A 19621-nucleotide genomic window follows, 5' to 3' on the forward strand; every position below is an offset into this window, starting at 1 on the left:
CACATGAGGGAGACACAGGCTTGGCACTGGTGGCCTGATTTAAATTGCAAAAAAAATCTACATATTTTTCTCTGGTGTTTTTTTTCTTTTTTTTGAGTCCAGTTTATTGGTTATTGTTGAGCCCCCTGTGGTGGATTATGGAGCAGACTTTTCTAACGGGTTCAGTTTTGTGTACGGAAGTGGTCAGCAGGTTGTAAGGTCAGAGGGTAAAGGCTACAGCTCTTTCGATTGAGAATACACACAGCCATCTTGGATCTAACGAAGCGAAGGGAAATTGATGCGGTGAGGGTATTTTACTTCTTTTTTTTCGTCTCGTTCAAACGGTTTGGTGTGAATTTAACCCGCTAGCCGGAGCTTTTCGTCTCGTCGCTTTCTCCCGTTTCGATACGTAGCGGCTCGTTAGCCTTTAGCTCCAGCGGATTGTCGCTGTTGCTCTGCCTGCTGCTGCTGCTGCTGCTGCCTGCAAGCGGAGCGTAAACTGAGCCGAGAAAACGGACAGCTGACTGTGGATATATGGAGGCAGAGAGGGCCCGTATCGCTGCCTCGTAGTGGCTGCTTCTTGGTAGTTAAATGACCGCGTTTGTGAGTTTGAAAGGTTCTGGTGTTTAGCTCCTCATTCGGGTAGCCCGTTTGCAAGCTTCCTTTGAGCTAGCTAAGCTAACGCAGAGTGATAACAACCAACTAGCCTGCTAACGTTAGCTACTTACACTACTGTTGGCTAACTAGCCTGTTAGCATTGCTCCTGTTAATTTCCTTAACAGTGTCAAAGAAATATCCAGCGCTTTAAAATCCACCGTTAGTCAAGTTTAACAGGCCAGAAGTGAGCATTTAATACTGCTGTCATTTAATTTACTTACTACATTTCATGGGTGCTATTAATTGTTGGTTTTATTATGGAAGTTCTTGCATCATTACAAAGTAGACACACACTGTGCTAAACTTTATTTTAATAACCTCAAGATGCCAAATACTTCACAGAGAATTACGAAGGAATTAATATATATCATACACTCAGAATTTTCCATTTAGTTTACAGGTGCAGCCATAGTAGATGATGTTGTGTTTGTTAAATAAAATAATAATAATTAAACGGGTTATGTATTGCCAGTAAAGTGATATTACAGCTAGATGGACAGTAGCACCAACACAGGCCTGTCAGTTTCAGATATTGTACCACACAGAAGTTGGTGAAACTTCTATGAACTTGTCAGAAACATGAAGCTTAAAGGAGGACTTAAAGAAATATAGACAGTAGTCTGTAGGTCACCGTTAAATAGAACAATTAATGGATTCAACTATTTAACTAATCTGCAACTATTCTGACAATTGACTCGCTGGCCTCAGTAGTTTTTAAAGAAAAAATAGTTTAAATTCTGAGGTTGCAGCTTCCTAAAAGTGAATATTGTCTGATTTCTTCACTAATCTATGAGAATCTCGGGGTTATGGCCAAAACAAGACTTATGAGGACGTCATCTGAGGCTTTGTGAAAAACTGATCAACGTTTTCCAACATTTTCTGACATTTCATAGAGCAAACTGACTTTATTAATCAAGAAAATAACCTACAGAGTTATTGACATTGTCATTAATGGGTAGATGCATCCTTACAGTAACAGTTGTCTTGTTTCACTTCTTGACCTGGTCCCTTGCACATCTTTAACAGCGGTTCCTCTCTCTCTCTCTCTTCAGGTGACGAAAGGCATGTTTGGTACTAGAAAGAAATTTCCAGAGTTCGTCGAGGTAGTCGATAACGACTTTACTGATGAAAGCATGTACTACAACCAGCCGTCGATGTTTCCACATCGATCGGACAAAGACGTGAGTTTCGTCTCGATGTCTGTCTGCACACTTCTGTTGTTTTGTGAGCTCACACCATAGCAGAGGGTTTCCGGTTAACTTACTCTGTCCATTCCTGAAATGTTTTCCCTCAGATGCTGTCCTCTCCTTCACCATCGTCGTCGGGTCAGCTGTCGCAGCTCGGTGCAAGTTTGTACGGTCCACAAAGTGAGTGTTGCTGTTATTCTTACAGGCTGTCTTAGCGGTTTTCTTATTTATATAATATGCTTAGAACGGTAAAAATACAAACAAAAAAAACCCTTTGTAGATTGTCAGAGGAACTAGAGTTAGTCAAAGGTTGAATGTGTGACATTATGAATAGTATTTGGACAGAAAGCAGAAGAATATTCTGTGGCTTGTCTGACAGCGTGTGCTTTCGTCCTGTGTTTCTGTTTTTCTGCAGGTGCACTCGGCTTCTCGGTACGGGGCATGGGAAACAGTACGCCTCAGTTAAACCGAAATTTAACGCAAGGCACGCAGCTACCAAGTCATATCACCCCCACAACAGGGGTCCCCACCATGTCCCTCCATACTCCTCCATCGCCAAGCAGGTGTGCATGAAGCTGGTTGCTTGTTTTTCCATGTGGACACACAGCCTTCATGTCCCTTTAAACAACAATGTAAGTTGACACAGCATGAGCTAAAAAGTCAAGCCTGATGATGTTTCAACAGGGGGGCGTTACCGGTGAATCCGAGGAACATGCTGAACCACTCTCAGGTCGGTCAAGGCATTGGGATGAGCGGCAGGACCAATAGTATGGGAAGCTCGGGGCTGGGAAGCCCCAACCGCAGCTCGCCGAGTATCATCTGTATGCCCAAACAGCAGCCAGCACGCCAGCCCTTTACCATAAACAGGTAGACGACGATGAGTATAACCTGTGATTCACCTGCATAGAGATCTGCTCTGTTCTGTGTTCTCTATGGTTTCTGATCCAGAATTTAAAAGCTTAGTTTCACCTTTTAAGTGAAAATGTAAGTAAGCTGGCCTTCTCTTTTGTTTTGTTTTCCTTTTGTCTTTGCAGCATGTCAGGATTTGGTATGAACCGCAATCAGGCGTTTGGAATGAACAACTCATTATCAAGCAGCATCTTCAATGGCACAGGTTTGTGTATCTGCCCATGCGTTTGAATGCGCTGATCGTTAGACAAACATCACTGTCTGTGTTTGTATAGAAAATGAAAAAAAAAAAGGTCGCAGTCTGATAAATAAATACCGCTTTCTGTGCATTTTATTTTCAACTTATCATTTTTAGCTTATTTTAAGGAGCAATCAGCAGGTTCTTAACGTTTATCTTCCATTACTGAGCGCATGTTTTTAGATGTTTAATCACAAGAAGACTCTCTGTGTTATCAGCAGCCAGCAGTTTGTTCTTCAAGCGTGAAGCAAAACAACTTTTAGACACGTGGTAAAATTAGGTCAGAACAAAACACCTGTTGAAATTGGTTTTAATTTAATTTACCTTTGATTAGTGGGACAGTAATTGGTTAGAATATTGCGCTCATTTACCGTGTAATAAGATTACATTAGCAAACTTCTAATTGCTTCCTTATGGTATAAATAGGTTGTATCCAATGTTTTACATGTTGCACATTCTTAACTGTTCGTTGATGCAGATGGGAGTGAAAATGTAACAGGACTGGATCTGTCAGACTTCCCTGCATTAGCAGACAGGAGTCGGCGAGAAGGGACTGGAAACCCAACACCGGTGCTCAACCCACTGGCTGGACGGGCTCCTTATGGTAGGCCATTAGGCTGGAAAAATGTCTTATCTGTACACACATTAATTTACAAGCATCAGATTCCCCTTAGCCAAAGATTAGGATTTCAGCCTCTCAGTTGGGTTCAGAATATCAGCGGAGGCTTGTTTCACTGCAGATCTAATCACCATTAGCAGTGCTTGTATGTGACACTCTAATGTTTTGCTGTTACACTTTGGGAAATTGTCATCTCTACCTCGCTGTGTTCATCGTAAAGTTGGCATGGTGACGAAGCCATCAACTGAACAGACACAGGATTTCTCCATCCACAACGAGGACTTCCCTGCACTGCCTGGCCCAAACTATAAGGACCCCACGTTGAACAACGATGACAGCAAAACTGTAAGTGAGAGCCACTGACGGTTCGACTACACGCTCTGCAAGGACGTCTGTGTTTTTGCTACAGATCAAGAAGAATTAATGTGGAGTTACGTTTTCTTTTGCTGCGTGTTTAAAACGGTGTTTCTGTTTTCCCTTTAGAACTTGAACTCCACAAGCAAGAGCACATCCAATGCAGATGGGCCCAAGTTCCCCGGAGACAAGACGGCCTCAGCACAGAACAACAACCAGAAGAAAGGGATCCAGGTGTTGCCCGATGGTGAGACCTCACAGCCAATCGTATCGCTCCAATTCCACTGAGACATCCCTTCTTAATCGCACAACTTGGGTGAGGCAGTTGGGCCCTGTGCCCTGCATTTGGGGTTAGATAATTATCGGATATGCTACAGTGAGGAAACCACAAGAATATTGTTCAGTGTGCTACAGACCATCATCATCTTTCCATTAGCTTGTCTGTGACCATCAGTTTAAAGAAATAATTGGCTTGGTTTGCTCTCCAATGCGTGCACACATTGTGGTTTAGAAATATGGAGGTTTTGACAGTAAGTAAGTATTTACTGTAGATCACAGCCCAGTTCGTGCGGTTTGTTGTACTCTGGATTGTCCTGCCGCTGCAGGTCGGGTGACGAACATTCCCTCAGGAATGGTGACAGACCAATTCGGCATGATTGGCCTGCTGACGTTTATCCGGGCAGCGGAGACTGATCCGGGGATGGTCCATCTGGCGCTAGGAAGCGACCTCACAACACTGGGACTCAATTTAAACTCACCAGAGTAAGACGGCCATTCTACCCTTGATACAGCTACTTTTAGGGTTTCACTGTCCGGCAGGTGCATGCTGACTTTTGGCTGTTTTAAAAATAGCAAACGTCAAAATACAAATGGGATTAAGAAAACAACACTCCAGTTGCTCGTTTAAATCATGTAACGTGACCCAACGTAGACATCGGAGGCACAGATGCAGGGTTTTTACAGCACGGATTAATTTTTTGGCACAACCCCAAAAAGGTCTCGGCCGACACCAAAGGAAAATCACTGGTAGTAAAAGTCAAAGAATTTACTCGAACAATAGACCTGTTTGTTTATCAGATGGTGAGAAAGGTGTAGATCATTAGCTCGACTGTACGCGGCCTGATTATACTGACATGCGTAATCGTCTTCTGAAGTCCTGAGCCAGGAAAAACCCTGCACACATGGTTACAATGGCATAAATCTGAGCTGAACTCTTCCTGTGGTTTTCACCAGATCTACCAAGCCCTCCGTTTCCCTGGAAGACCATTTAAGATTTTACTGAGTTATTAACCAGAACTGATTTGGCTCTTTGCTCGTTTAAATCTTTTGTAGAAGACATACTGCGTACCTATAGCACCAACCTTCAGTCGTATTAACTCTTTTGAAGCCATTCAACTTACTGTTCAAAGAGGAACCACCCTCAAGATTGAGATTTTTTGCAGCACAAAAGACGGATTTAAAGAAAACTATTCAAGGTAGGAAATTATTAGTGATGCACGATATGAGAATTTCTGGCCGATACCGATATTAAGATTTCTGATATCGCTGATAACCGATATTACTGATGCCGATATTCAGTTTTTGTTCACACCGAAATATGAGCATAAGTCTTCTTTGTTACGTAACAAAACTAAAACATATTTAAACATATTTAGCGTTCAAGTCCAGGACCATTTAAATAAAACATCCGTGAAATAGCAGCAATATCAAATGTAGAGACGAAGGCGCTGATGTTAGACGATCATCGGCTAAATTTGCTCATCGGACCGATATCAATATACGGGACAAAAGCACTAATATCGGCCGATACCGATGTGGTCGCCGATATATCGTGCATCCCTAGAAATTGTGTTACACTCAGCAAAGAGCACCTTTTTTTTTTTTTTTTGACAAAAACTAATACGTCAGTGATAAACTGGAAATCTATTCCTGTAATGTCTTAATTTTTACTTCAAAGCATCACCAGAGTTACTCGTTTCCTTTCTGCCGACTGCATTTTCAACATCATTGTTTAAAATTGTCGTTGTTTTAAAAGTTTGTGTACTTGCTTTCTGTTTGATCTAAAATGTGTTTAGCAAATGTTCTGCAGTCGATATTAACATTAATGAGAACTTACTGCAACTTCTTTCTTTGACAGAAACTTGTACCCCAAGTTTGCCTCTCCTTGGGCTTCAGCACCTTGTCGACCTCAAGACATCGGTAAGACGTGACTGTGAAGCGTGTGGGACAGGGTGATTCTAAAATCTGTAATCGCTGGACGTTAGTGGTTCTGAGTCGCTTTCAGCTTTGAGTGAATGGCAGGCTGTTGGCTGTTAACCTGTTGATTCAGGTTTCTATTCTGTCAAAACTCTGTGTTGTGTGATGGTAGCGAGCTGATGCTTTGATGTGAAACCGGCTCCTTTTTGGTAGAAGCACTGTATAGTTTGAGCAGGAATCTTCACATTTCCTTTTTTGCATGGCAGTAGCTTTAAAACCACACCTGTGAGATTACGTGTGCTGCTCCTGTGAGGGCTGCTAACTTGGATCTGTGTTTGTATTTTCAGATTTCCACGTTCCATCGGAATATTTAACCAATATCCACATAAGAGACAAGGTAATGATGAGCTCCAGAACAGCACCGCAGTGTCAGGATTCAGTTAATCCATGTCGGTATGAAACCAATTCTCCCTGTTCTTTGCTGTCTCGGTTCTAGTTGGCTGCAATCAAACTGGCTCGATACGGTGAAGACCTGTTGTTCTACCTGTACTACATGAATGGCGGAGATCTGCTACAGCTTTTGGCAGCAGTAGAGCTGTGAGTACTTACAGGGTTTTTTTAACGCTGCGGAGACATAATCGTGCAAAGCCATGCCATGAAAGGTCACCAAGACGAAAGCCTTGTTTGGTAAAGTTGTTTACCTGATCTGCTAATTAAGATCTGCTAACTCAGTGGTAAACACACCCATCTGTTAGCCAGTGGAAAGCAAAGCAGCGGCAAGAGAAGGTGACTTCATGCAGCTCCACTAAAAGTGAATAATAAAATAAAACTGGTATCTGCAGCAGTAAGAGTGACGCTAAAGTGAAGCTAAACTCCACAGAGATTCAGGTCGAAGCCACAGAGTTCCTCAGAGCTGAATGAAACAAAGAGTTGTAGTTTCCAGCTCAGGCACAGGTTCAGCCACTGAAGACACAGCTGAGCTGAGGGGAGGATGCTAACTGGCTAATGGACAAACCCTATTAACCTTTTCGTTGGTAATTACTGCAGACACGTTATCTGTCTGCACCCTGAGATTTACACTCTGAAACAATAGTGTGTGTGTGTGTGACAGACTTCCTGGATGAAATTTCCTGACGGCCACTGGGCTTCTTTACCTTCATGCTCCCTTTTCATTCCTCCCCTCTAAAGCTTTAACCGGGACTGGAGGTACCACAGAGAAGAACGGGTCTGGATCACAAGAGCACCTGGCATGGAGCCGACACTGAAGACCAACACCTACGAGAGGGGCACCTACTACTTTTTTGATTGTCTTAACTGGAGGAAAGTAGCCAAGGTGAGAGTTGATATTCATTTGTGAAAAGTTCTACTGACGGTTGTTGTGGGTCAGAATCATCACACTAAAACTGTGTTTGCATCTCTCAGGAATTTCATCTGGAGTATGACAAGCTGGAAGAGAGGCCTCACGTGCCAACAACATTCAACTACAACCCAGCCCAGCAGGCCTTCTAAGGCCCAACCAGCCCGACGGCTGCAGCTGCTCCTGCACTCAACACTGTTGTCCAGGAGGGGCGCTGTGGTTCATACAGCTTGGTTTTTATTCCTCGAGGATTTGGCTATTTGACTGCGGGGGTCGTTGCCACCATTAAAACTGCCCTGCCTTTCCAAATTTACATGCTGCCCAAAACACCAACACTTGTTCTGTTTTTATTCTTTATGTTCCTCCTGTTTTTTTTTTTGTCTTGTTTTGAGCAGGGTCTGTGTTATGTTTACGTCTCTGAGTCTGAAGCCTGTTTTCTCCCAGAAAGAAGGACTGACCTTGTGGCACGGGACAGTGACAGAACAAAGGTTGCACCTCATATTTACAGCAAGTGTTAAGAACAGAAAAAATGCGGGGAAAGCAAAGTTAACATTCTCAGACGCAAGTGAAAGGGTGAAAGAAATGCAATGTTTATTGTTGCACTATATTTAGTAATAAAAGAACACAAAGTTTGTTTGTGCTTTTTTATGTCAACACTCCCTGATCATTTTTGTTCTCCCTTTTCCATGATTTTGTTTCGTGTCAGGGAGTTCATGCAATGTTTCCCCACGCATCCCTTTTCATCTCACTTTTTGTTTTTTTTTCTTCAACTTCAACATCGATTCCTCCGACTTCTGTGTTTGCACCATCGAGCTGTTTTCTGTCTCATTTCTCCCTTTATCTGTCTCTCTGTGACTTCTGTGCCGGCCGAACATGGACACAAATCTGGGAGACGACTTTGGTTTCCACAAACGTGGAGAAATTCTCACAGAGGCTGAACAGCTACACGACTTTGCTCCAGAGCAAACAAACACTTTCCAGTCTTTGTTACGATTTTGTAAGAAATGTGTACATTTTTTTCTTTGCATCACATAAATTAGTATATGTATGTACGAATGTGTATATATGATTGCTATATATATATATATGTATGTATATATATATATATGACATCTATTTTGGAAGAAATTTTGCCCTGCCTTGTACCTCGTTTTTATGAGGTGAGCATGGATGCAATATGTGGACGTAACAGGAATTTTCTGGATCTGCTGGACAGGGTGTCACATGACACTGTGGGCACTTACATCAAAATAATACAAAAATAAAATGTCATTAAAGGAAAGGCCTGATTCTCAGCCAAACAACAAGGAGAAAAAAAAAAACCTCAACAGAAAACAAACGTGGAGATCATCCCCCGAGTTTCAATTCCAAAGCAAAACAAGGGATGTATTTCAACTCACGCTGTTTGAGCAGCAGTGAGCAGCAGCATTTCATAGGAAACGGAAAACTGACAATTTGAGGAGAAAAAAAATCCAGACCAATCTTGTATTTTCTGAAGTTCAAAGCTTCTTTTCTTTGTATTAAAGCAGAAAAGGCTTTCCTGAACCACTGTGTGTGTTGTTCTGTTTTCATTGAAGTCTCTGATGAACCCCTTTTCCTGGAGTTTTATTTATTCTGCACAGATTTGCACGCAGCACTGCCATCGAAACTCTTTTTATATAACACAGGTTTATTGTTTACATGATGAATCATTAATAACAAACATTATTGGAGCATGTAACCGATGTTTTAAAATCAATCGCAGTATCCTAATTTTAACACAAACTCCTAAACGAGTCATTACATTCTGCTCAAAGTGCAAGTTTTTATTAGTCTAAACAGACTCAACCGAAGTTTTATGTCCAAGCAAGTTAATTCATGGAATGTAATTTCACATGTACCACATGTCGATAGATAGAAAAATTGGGAAACAATAAAAATGTAATGATACGTCTCCAGTGCAGCAGAAAAATAACTGAACTCTAGTCCTGCATCGTACGTGTTAGGATGTATTGTTTCTAAATCTGATTATCAAAACAAGCATCCACAGTTTAGAAAGGCACATACACACCTTAATGAGTAGAAAATGGACAAAGAAAGAGCGCACAAATATGGCACAAAAAATTACACAATGAACACATTCAGAGGGAGTCCTCGTGACAGAGCTTTCGTTAAAGGCTGTCAACAATCACAACCAGCAAAGAGGCAGCAACGTAGGTCGATTAGAACAAATTAATCCACAGTCAACTCATCTCTGATCAGCAGAGGACAAACGAGAGACTTCTACTGTAGAAAAATAATCCAGTCCGCATGTAAATATATCAAAAGGAAAGGATTCGCGCTCATCTAAGACTTGTTACACCAGCTGCCGTTTTCAAATCGCTCGTGTCAAATGCTACAAATCAAACTGACTGACCAGCGGTGGGACGTTACATGGGCGTTACATGGATGTTTCTATAGAACCGAAACAGAAAAAAGACTCTTCACGTAGCAGCAATTTGCACATCCTGTCTCTAATGAAGATCACCGCGTTGTTTAAGAGGCTTAAAATGTCATCTGTCAATTGTTTTATGCAGTTTTCAATCCCTGAAGCACACACACACACAAACACAGTGCAGCTTGAGCTCTCGTCTCCAGGCGGCGCTCGCCTCACAGAGTTAGTATCCGAGAAGCGACGGATCTCACTTGGAGGCTTGTGCAGAGGGAGTGGAGCCGTCTGAAGAACCATCTGCTTTAGAAGCGTCTTCTGGTGGAGAAATGATGGAAAATGTTACCTTTGACAAACAGGCTTCATCCTTCTGAGGCCCAAAACCAGCTGACAGGTTTAAAAATCAAGTTATCTTTTTGAAAACTACAACTTTTATCACAGCCAGAAACTTAAAAAAAACAAAAACAAAAAGACTGATTTGAATTTTCAACTTTCCAGTGGTTTGGGTTTGATGGACATGTTTTCTTTTTGTCTTTAACCCTTTCAACACTACAGCCCGCTACACCGGGCCGGCATTACAACTCCTGTTCAACCCTGCAGCCCGGTACAGCAGCTCTGGTACACGGCGACTGTCTGTTACATTCATCTCGATTGTCTGTCAGTGGGAATCCCCGCATGTGAACAAGCGATTCAGTCATGAAATAAATTAAATAAATTATGCAAATGAAGTAAAATGAAGTCGTTTGACCCCAAAAATCACCAGAAAACGGGATTTTCTCTACCTCGTCTCCGAAATGTTTATGAGGGAGTAAAACTACAAGACTTTGGCTGATGTCTCAGTAGATAAGAACTGATAATTAATTGCATATATCCCAGGTAATTATGAAGTTTACCTGTTCTTTTTCACACCTGTATGTAAACGACAAGAGTGAACTTCCAGATATATTTAACCGTCAGCTCGTCTACTTTTGATCGATACCAGATGTGTAATGATGTGAAGTCTACTTAAGGATTTATGAGTGAATAATCAAAACCATATCTGATCATGAATTTCAAGCAAAGTTAGTTAGTGCTGAAGTGTATAAGGAATACACGTTTACTTAGTGTTGATAGAGTTAAATCCACAAAATTACGCTATTAATCAGATTCAAAGGTCCGTGAACTACTCAACTGGGAGACAATAAGTTGGCAACATGATCCAAATCTAACCTTACAATCACGGTGTTTTATCAGAATCACTTTATTCTACATGTCTGATTTCTCAGTTTATCCAAAAAAATGCATTATTTGCAGTGGCCAGATTCTGTAAAACAAAAACAAAACCAAACATTTTGTGCTCCTTGATGCAACTGAGGAGGCATCAGTGACTCAGCTGCAAAATGTTCCAGAACTTCTGGAGCTTTTAGGCTGAACTGCAGGCAGTGTTTACACTGAGCAGAGAGAATTTAAGTAATAACTACAGTATGTACAGTCACCATTCTTTTCCAACATCGGCAACATGTGTGAGCAGAAATGTTGGACCTGTTGGCTCCTGCTTTAAAGCAATCAATCAATCTTTTGATCTTTTTTTCAATACATATCTATGATTTATGGCATTGAGTTCCCTCTACTTCCAGCCATGCTTGTGCTGTTTTCATAGAGGTGCAGGACTTTATATGACATTGAAAGATGAGCCCACAGCGACTGAAACTGTGACAGGAGCAAAAAAAAAACAACAACCCACCAACCCGGAACTATTTGCGGTTCAAAGGGTTAGTCATCATACAGTTTTTCTATCTGCATGTGAAAAATCATCTTCAAAAAGCCCGTACAGGAGGGTGGATGTGCCAGTAGTTCTGCATAATTAAAGACTCTATTAACGACCAGCAGCTCCTAACCTTTATCTTTCTTCTCCTGAGTCTCCTCGGCTGCAGTCTTGTCGGCTCTGAAGAAGATCCGAGCGCTGCTTAAAGAGAAGTAGAGAAGCTCGAACTCCTGCAATGAAAGAAAGAAAGAAAAGGAGTTCAGAAACGTATCTGTGCAGCAGGTCCTTGTTGCTGCAGTATATATAACGCCACATTTTAAAGGTAGATGAAAGACGTCTTAAAGCTTGGCCTGTACCTGGAGGTAGACATCCAGCCTCTTCTGGGTGAGATTCATTGTCTGCAGCAGCTTTTCGTCCTGACCGGCGGACTGGATGTTCTGCTCCTTCACCACCGCACTCAGCTCTTTCTTGTACTTATCTCTGACAGCCTGGAACCAGTGCAGAGAGTCAAACTCCAGATACTGGTCCAGCAGCTTCAGAATGTATGCGACACCTGGAGGAGAGGCCGACAGGTACAGCAGCGGTAAGAGACAGAGGAGGGTATGTCAGGAACAAGAATTAAGAATGCTTCTTCATGCCCACTCACCCATTGCAAAGCCGTCGTCGGTGAACGCGGCTCCAGTTTTGTTCTTCTTGTTGAGCTTCTCCTTGCAGCTGATGGAGTGCTCCACGAAGTTCACCGTCTGTGAGTGAAATTTGTTGTATATTAAATATTGAAAATCTTGGGAGGGAGAAAAATTAAATCGAAAAAGTAGATAAAAAGAGAATATTGAGAGACTAGAATATGAAGCGTATGAGTTTGTCTGTGCACTAACCAGTGGGGGAACAATCATGTAGAAGTTCCTCAGATGCATGTTCTTTGCGCTGCGGAACTCTGGCGCAAACACCCCGACCAGCATCTTGAAGTACTCCGTGCCTTCGGCGGAGTTGCTGGTCAGATCCCCCAACACTGAATCTAGGACGCTGGAAAACACACGCATTGTGAAGGAAAGGGCTGCAGGTGCAACAGGTGACGCCTCCTGTTCATTTGTCAAGCTGCAGCGCCCCCTACAGGAGCAAAATTGACACTCAAACACACGGGGTGCATGATAGAAATATTTGAGTGAAAATCTGCAGCAGACACCCGATTAAAAACCCCTCATTCATGCAGCTATAACTAAATCAAATTAGGGCCTGCTACACCAAGGATTCACAAATTTCTCAGCCCTCAGTCATCATCCTGGGAACCACTGTGCTACACAAACACGTCCAAGTACTGCTTTACTTTGGAGTCTGGAAGGAAAGCTCTTCAGACTTCGCTTACCTCGCAGCTTTCTGGGTCTCCTCTGACAGTCCCTCCTCCTTCACCAGCTCTTCGAAGTTGACGATGTCCTCCAGGTCCGGGACGAACCTGGAGGTAACGTGGAAACATTTTTAATACTGCGTGACAAAAGATTTCAGTGAAATAGCAGCGTCCAGTCCAGACTACGAGAGAATGTCTTGGACTAAAACTGCTCTAAAAAGTAGCGCTAAGACATACAACCTGCACTTAATTAGGTCGCTCTTTTACCTGATGGCACTGCTGCAACAGTGGAGGCCTCCAGAGCGGATCATACGCACGTAGCCCATGGCGTTACCTGAAAGAAAACGGGGTCAAGCGGTGTTGTCTCTGCCAGCACCTGCAGCTGAATGTCTGTGATTAGACACCAAGAAAAGCTTCTCACCAATCTGGCTGATGAGCTGTCTGAACTGGTCCAGGTAGCTCTGTCCATCAGGAGTGATGCCCAACTTTCTGATGCCACGGTTAAACTTCTCCGCTCGCTCGAATGGGTACTGCAACAAAAAGACAAACAAATAAAGTTGGACAACAGCTGGCAGGAAGCTACAGAGTATAAAACAAAACTGTTAATTTAAATTTCAGGTCCAAGAGCAAGAAGACAAGAAAAGCTTCTGGATTTACTGACAGTCAATAAATGTCAGTTTCATTTTCACAGGCTGGTTTCAGGTTATCATACATGGGGCCCACCATTTGTGCAGTATCTCTCTATCAAGCATCTGGTGTAGGGCATAGTGTAATATTGCTGGTGTTTATGTTCTATAATCGGTAAAATGTCTGAATTTGGAGAAAAGCTTACCTTCTGATCAGACTGGTCCTTTGTTTCTCTGAAGTAGCGGATGTCCTTGATGAGTCTGGACTTGATGTGTTCGTCGTACATGAACTGGCTGAAGATGTAAAACTTCTTCCGCAGGAACTGGTAGGTAAAATTCACCTGAAAACAAAAAAAGACAAAAGATGTGCAACAGGTGGGACAAAAGCCTTTCATACATCCACATCTGAGAGAATAAATACAAAAGGAGACACGCTGCTGTCTTTCCTGTGAACTCACTGTGGTGTTCATGATGCCTGTGCCGTGTGTCCGGATGGAGTTGGCGATGTGGCGGATGTTGATGGTGTTCAAGTGCTTGTTGTTACTCGCCTTCTCGATGAAGATCTGTTGGAAAACAACGATTTCAGTGCCAAGTGAACGGATAGATGCATGTGAAGATTCTCAGGCGTCTAGATGATGTTATATAAGAGCCAAAACAAAGGAAACTGGACTCGCTTTAGTTTCTAGACGACCTTTCACGTCTCATATTAAACTGGCCCACATATTTAAAGGTTTTGCAATTCTAATCCAATAAACTTTTTGTGAAATTCAAGAACTGTCCTTACACAGCTCTCTGTGTTCGTGAACAACTCCTCAGTGTCAGCTTAGTTTTTGTCACCACATATCAGCAAGTTCCAATGCAGTCTTGATAAACCTCCTCAGACGGATTAACACTCAAACCCTGAATGAGGTTCAAGGACCCAACAAGAGGTTTTTGTCTGGGATGCTTGACTCGTTAATTAAAACTGATGAAGCCTTCAGGATGGGAAGTGAATGCAGTCGCCTTTGTTTTTGCACTTTGATAACACAGAAAAAACAATACTTGGCAGTGTCAGAGTGAGACGTCTAATATGGGGTCTAACCTGGTTGTTGAGGTTGTAAAGGTAGCGTGAGACAAAAACATGAATGTTCCTCATGATCTCCAAAACATCCAAACCCTGTCAAGAACACACAAAGGACACAGTTCATGAAATGCTTTTATAAAAGTCCACCTCTGCCATGATGTGTGACGTTTAACAAGCCAGACCTGCTCCAGTGTCTGGCTGGGCAGGTGTGCCTCCGTCATCGTAAGTCCGTAGCGCTGCGTAGCAAGGTTTCTCATCTCGCTGTAGGTGGCCCAGTCATGAAGCGCCACAGTGGTCAGGTTGTAGAAGGTTTTATCCAGGTAGTGGGTCACGTAGGCTGCAAGGATGATAAAAAAAGAGGACAAATACCTGTCATCTTCAGCGCTCTCTTAGAGTTTAGCAGCAGGTGTCAGCCTGACACACACGACACTGTTCACACTGAAATTACTTATTTAGTTCTATGACACACAGGTTACAGATAAAGGTTAATTCATGGTTCCTGTATCCATGTTTGCAGACAGCTGTGGACTTGAACTTAGAAGAGTATGAACATGTATCTGTGCACTAAAATTAGGGGCATGTCTGAACCAGAACACATGATGGCAACCTCCTGACAGCAAGAAGAGCTTGTTTGCTTATTGAGTTTGGCTGTACAATATGGAAAATGCCCTGTCCTTCCCTCCCAAAACAGGGATAGTTTGTGTAGTTGCTTAGCAAGAACAGGGCAGAGGATACAATACATACAATACATCATGACATAATGTGTAAATAGTGCACGTCATGAGCGTACAGTTTCTCAAACCCTGACAGACACACAAACCTTGAATTTGTCTTGACACCACACAGATCTAAATTAATTATTTTTAATTATAGGGCACGTCTTAGCATTCAGCTGAGTGCAGTAGATGCTTTAAGAAAAGAGTAACGTTCACAAATAGCTGTACTGACAACAAAAACTAATTAAAAGGTTCCAGTATCCACAATACAGCTTTGAACAGCTTCACAGAAAAAAAGTCTCTTGGATACTCTACTAACCACAAGTGTGCGTGTGCATGAACATGTGCGAACAGTGTGTCTGCACCTTTGATGTGAATGAAGCGGTTGAAGAATCGGATGGGTTTGAGGGAGAAAAAGTGGGCCAGGTCCTTCATGCCGACTTTAAACGGGTTCCTGTCGTCCAGTTTCAAGTGGGTGTGAACAGAAAGACGCAGGTCCTTCTCAATCTCCTTACACAGTTTGTCGAGCAGGTGCTAAAGGAAAACACAGAGACTACGGTCATTTCTTACACATGAATAAATGTCTGCATCAAATATTCTAACACTTGCACCACACACTGTACATTTTCTCTTCGTCTGGCATATTTCATCTGTTCTCACCTCGTTGAACACATCCATGATCTCCTTGTCGTAGCTCTCCAGCAGCTGGTCACACGACTCCATGTGTTTGGCGTGCAGCATGGATGGCACGCTGTCCCTCAGTGCACTAAACATGTACTGCTCCACCCGACCACAGGCATCATGTAGGTGAGCAGGAACCCAGAACAGACAATCATCAGCAGAAGCAAAAAAAATGCAACAATTACAACCACATTAAAACAAAGAGAGAACAACTGACATAAATTGTTGTGCATTACGTTTCAAATCTTCAGCTTCGTGTACACTAGAGGCCTGTCTGCTTACGTGTATTCGTGCTGCATCCACAGCGTTGTCGTACACGTCGTCTAGGTAGATGGGAAACACAGCTCGTTGCCAGTAGAGGAAACTACAGTCACACTGCAGTTTGACCCTGACACACAAAAACAAAAAACAATCTTTGAGAATGATTCAAGAATTTTACAGCAGGTCAAAGAAAACATCTAATTACTTCCATCAATGTGACAATCTGTGCCATAATCTTACACACTGATCTAACAAGGTGATGTTTGAGCACAACACTGGATTTCTATTTCACAGGATGTTAAACGCTGCCTGCCACGTTGGCTCAACACCAATCAGAAAAACATCTGGAGGTTTTCTACACTGCTTGAATGATTAATCACTTTGCCAGCTCTTGGCAGACGAAGCAAAAGTGGATTATGTCATGCGCTGCTGCCTGGAAATTTTTCTCTTGAAATTTTGTCCAACATGAGACGAGCAAAGAAACCCCACCTTTCACTCAGCTCGCTAATCAGATCGAGCTTCTTCAGCACAAGCTGCAGCGGAAGCAGCTCCTCATCTTTGAAGGTTTTCTACAAGAAAGTTAATACAACTAAGAATCAAATGGAGAAAAAAAAAAAGGAAGCATGAGTACGCGTAATTACTGACATCTCTGAAAAACGTACCAGCTGAGTGCCGACACACAGAGCCAGAGACACCACGAGGCGTCGCTCCTTCGTGCTCGGTCCACTCAAAGCATTTTCTGCCAGAACCAAAGACGACAGCACGTCCAGCCGCTGCTCGCTGTACTTCTTGTCGGAGATCACCCTTTTCTGCACGGAGGAGAAAACATTGTGTCACATAAAATAGGAAATGTGCTCTAATTAAACAACGATAATTAGATTTATCGCCTGTGTTTTGCGTACCTTGGCCATGCCGATAGCGTTGAGAGCCTGTGACTGCAGCTGCTGCGTGATGTGAGAAACAGAGTCGGCTACAACCATGGACCGCCTGTGAAACGTGTGCTCCACAGCCTGAGGGGGAGAGTCGCATGACACAGCCTTGTTAGTTTTAATGAAACAGACAATACGTGTTCTGGTGAAGAGCGTGAACACACTCAAAAGCACTCGTACGCACCTTGAGCAACTCAACCAGTCGACAGAGCGCTTTGACAGAGGTCTTGGTCATGGGCCGCTGCATCGACATGTACATGTTCATGGTGGTCTTGATGATGGTGCTGATGCTGTACGCGTACAGGATGCCCTGTGAGGGACGGCAAACACAGGAGGAGGCTGTCAGTTAACTCATATGTGTCTGCACTGAAACAGGAAGCAGTTTAGATAAATACATCAGTGAATCAATAGTTATTTCTCTGTTTCTGGAAAATACGCTCATTTAAAACTGGATTTAAACGTGAATAGATATAAGTGCAGAGAATTAGTCTTTGCAGTCTCATGCTCTGTCGTCCTGCTGAGCATTGCTAAAGCATAAAACTGCTCGTTAGAGGTCTTCACAGGTCCACGTAAACCCTGGGACTTGAGACGCACTGCAGGAGCCCTTATCTTCACTATGTTTGATGCAACAAGACTGCAAAGCTGATTCTAAACAACTGCAATCTGTCATCGTGACAGCAAGTTGACATTCAACCTGAAAAAATGAGTGGATTAGCCGTGCTGCTTCAATCAGCACGACAAGAATAACAGAAAATTTGGACGCTACCATGAGCGGCCAAGCGACGACTACACAAGGTTTTATTTTGAAAAATAGTAAATTAACATCTTAGCAGCAGTTAGCGGTGAAACTGGTCCGAGCTGGTCTGTGTCTCCCAGTCGGGATACGGTCTGTCTGGGTTCTGCATGAATCTGGCTTTCAAGTCATAGACAGGTCCGATTTGGTTCCAGGTAGCACATATTCAGGTCTTTTCTGGGACCTGTGAAGACGTCTCCTGTCAGTACTTACCTGCACAAACACATTACACCTGCTGTTAAGGTCTTCTGCCAACTTGTCACTTCTATGCTCCTTGGACAAGATGGATTCCATCTTCATCATCCAGGAAGTTACAAACACGTAGTAAGACTGAACATCCCTGAAGAGTAAGACAGAGGAAATAACTCTTAATCTCAGCATCATATGTCAATGGAATAAATCCTGCAGATTTTCAGTGCTACTAACTTGGTTAGTGTCTGAGCTCTTTGCTGCAGGTAGGTGTCTCTCTGTGCTCTGATGGCCTGCAGGCTCTTCTTGTCCATCAGTTTCGCTGCAGCGGGAACCTTAGCAGTGAGGAAAGTATCCGGAAACCAGATGATGTTTGCGATCAAGGTGACAGCTGGAACCTGTATGAAAATATGGAGACAAACCCACATGATCACGATGCTGCAATATGAAGACAAAACTAACAATGAGTGAGGGCTGTTTTAGAGACACTAAGAAAGAAGGCCAACAACATAAAAACAACCTTTTTACAGACATCGAGCAGAGACTTGTAGAGCTTCTTGTCGACACTCCTGAAGATGTGAAAGTGAAGCACAAAGAGACCGCAGACGCCAGCGTATTTGTCTCTCTGGTCGATTTCTGAAGGTTCACCTGGAAAACAAAGCCGAGACACAGTCATCAATCAATCTGAAGCTGAAGGAGAAAGTAAGTGAAAGAAGTCTAGAAGAGAAACTGACCAATTTTGGATTCAACGTTTGTGAATATGGTGCGAATGTTGAAGGCGAACTCCTCAGCGAAGGCACTGTTTTTGGCAACAGCTACTCCTTCCCCTGGATCATCAAACCTCTGCTCCACACAGGCCTGGAACACATCACGAGGTTGATCGGAGCCGAGTCTTAAAACAATCTATGTTTACAGTCATCTGTTTGCACACTACTAATAGAGGTCTGAGAGAAAAGACGTCACCTGCAGTATCATGCCATCCAGCAGCTGGCCCTCCAGCTTGAGCAGGAGCTTCTCGAACGGTTTCAGTTTCTCCTCAGGGATGGAGAACTTCCCAGGGTTATGGTGTACAGATTTCAGCAACCTACATGTAAGAAAAAAATATATAAGTGAGCACAAAATGAGTGTGCTGAATGACTTAATGGTTACAGGTGTAAAAGCAGGTAGAAAATTACAGAAAAAGTATTTTCTTGATTAAATGTAAGTATTTTATTGTGTTAAAAACAAAAAAACTCAAATGCCGTACAAAGCTAAACTATGTCGACAATAGTAATAATAGACAAGGAAGCTATACTTTTATCTTTTTGCTTTGTTAAATGTTGTTGAGTAGAAATAATTTAAACAGCTGTGAGAAAAAGAAAAACGCCTGACCTC

General features: G+C 42.7%; 2 protein-coding genes across 5 annotated transcripts in view; one reads left to right on the top strand and one right to left on the bottom strand.

Annotated features, from left to right (window-relative positions):
• Positions 1-221: 221 nt before the first annotated feature.
• Positions 222-9041, top strand: cnot2 (CCR4-NOT transcription complex, subunit 2). 3 transcript variants are annotated; one of them, XM_008287113.1, is made up of 15 exons: positions 222-282; positions 1689-1817; positions 1931-2003; positions 2239-2386; positions 2508-2690; positions 2858-2943; positions 3449-3574; positions 3810-3934; positions 4073-4190; positions 4549-4705; positions 6081-6142; positions 6487-6536; positions 6636-6736; positions 7328-7472; positions 7562-9041. In XM_008287113.1, the coding sequence occupies exons 2-15, from the start codon at positions 1701-1703 to the stop codon at positions 7646-7648; spliced, it is 1578 nt and encodes a 525-aa protein (XP_008285335.1). In that variant the 5' UTR covers positions 222-282; positions 1689-1700; the 3' UTR covers positions 7649-9041. The 3 variants fall into 3 exon arrangements, with proteins under 3 accessions (XP_008285335.1, XP_008285336.1, XP_008285337.1); XM_008287114.1 differs by having other exon boundaries at positions 2858-2937; XM_008287115.1 differs by having other exon boundaries at positions 2858-2937; positions 3485-3574.
• A 103-nt stretch (positions 9042-9144) lies between these two features.
• The window catches only part of washc4 (WASH complex subunit 4), an 18106-nt gene continuing 7629 nt past the window's right edge, over positions 9145-19621 (bottom strand). The window contains exons 10-33 of one of the 2 annotated variants that reach the window (XM_008287117.1): positions 19211-19331; positions 18982-19105; positions 18768-18895; positions 18485-18645; positions 18272-18398; positions 17450-17575; positions 17239-17346; positions 16999-17145; positions 16826-16905; positions 16358-16463; positions 16055-16171; positions 15760-15928; positions 14861-15015; positions 14697-14771; positions 14074-14178; positions 13822-13956; positions 13411-13519; positions 13257-13323; positions 13011-13097; positions 12523-12670; positions 12294-12390; positions 12004-12200; positions 11781-11877; positions 9145-10218 (exon numbers count right to left, since the gene is read on the bottom strand). In XM_008287117.1, the coding sequence (XP_008285339.1) occupies positions 10157-10218; positions 11781-11877; positions 12004-12200; positions 12294-12390; positions 12523-12670; positions 13011-13097; positions 13257-13323; positions 13411-13519; positions 13822-13956; positions 14074-14178; positions 14697-14771; positions 14861-15015; positions 15760-15928; positions 16055-16171; positions 16358-16463; positions 16826-16905; positions 16999-17145; positions 17239-17346; positions 17450-17575; positions 18272-18398; positions 18485-18645; positions 18768-18895; positions 18982-19105; positions 19211-19331 (2848 nt within the window). In that variant the 3' untranslated portion in view covers positions 9145-10156. Of the gene's footprint in view, positions 10222-11780; positions 11878-12003; positions 12201-12293; positions 12391-12522; positions 12671-13010; positions 13098-13256; positions 13324-13410; positions 13520-13821; positions 13957-14073; positions 14179-14696; positions 14772-14860; positions 15016-15759; positions 15929-16054; positions 16172-16357; positions 16464-16825; positions 16906-16998; positions 17146-17238; positions 17347-17449; positions 17576-18271; positions 18399-18484; positions 18646-18767; positions 18896-18981; positions 19106-19210; positions 19332-19621 lie in introns of both variants that reach the window. The other variant, XM_008287116.1, reaches the window with a different exon arrangement.

This window comes from Stegastes partitus, unplaced genomic scaffold, assembly GCF_000690725.1.
Source record: "Stegastes partitus isolate 25-593 unplaced genomic scaffold, Stegastes_partitus-1.0.2 Scaffold487, whole genome shotgun sequence".
NCBI classification, from domain to species: domain Eukaryota; kingdom Metazoa; phylum Chordata; class Actinopteri; family Pomacentridae; genus Stegastes; species Stegastes partitus.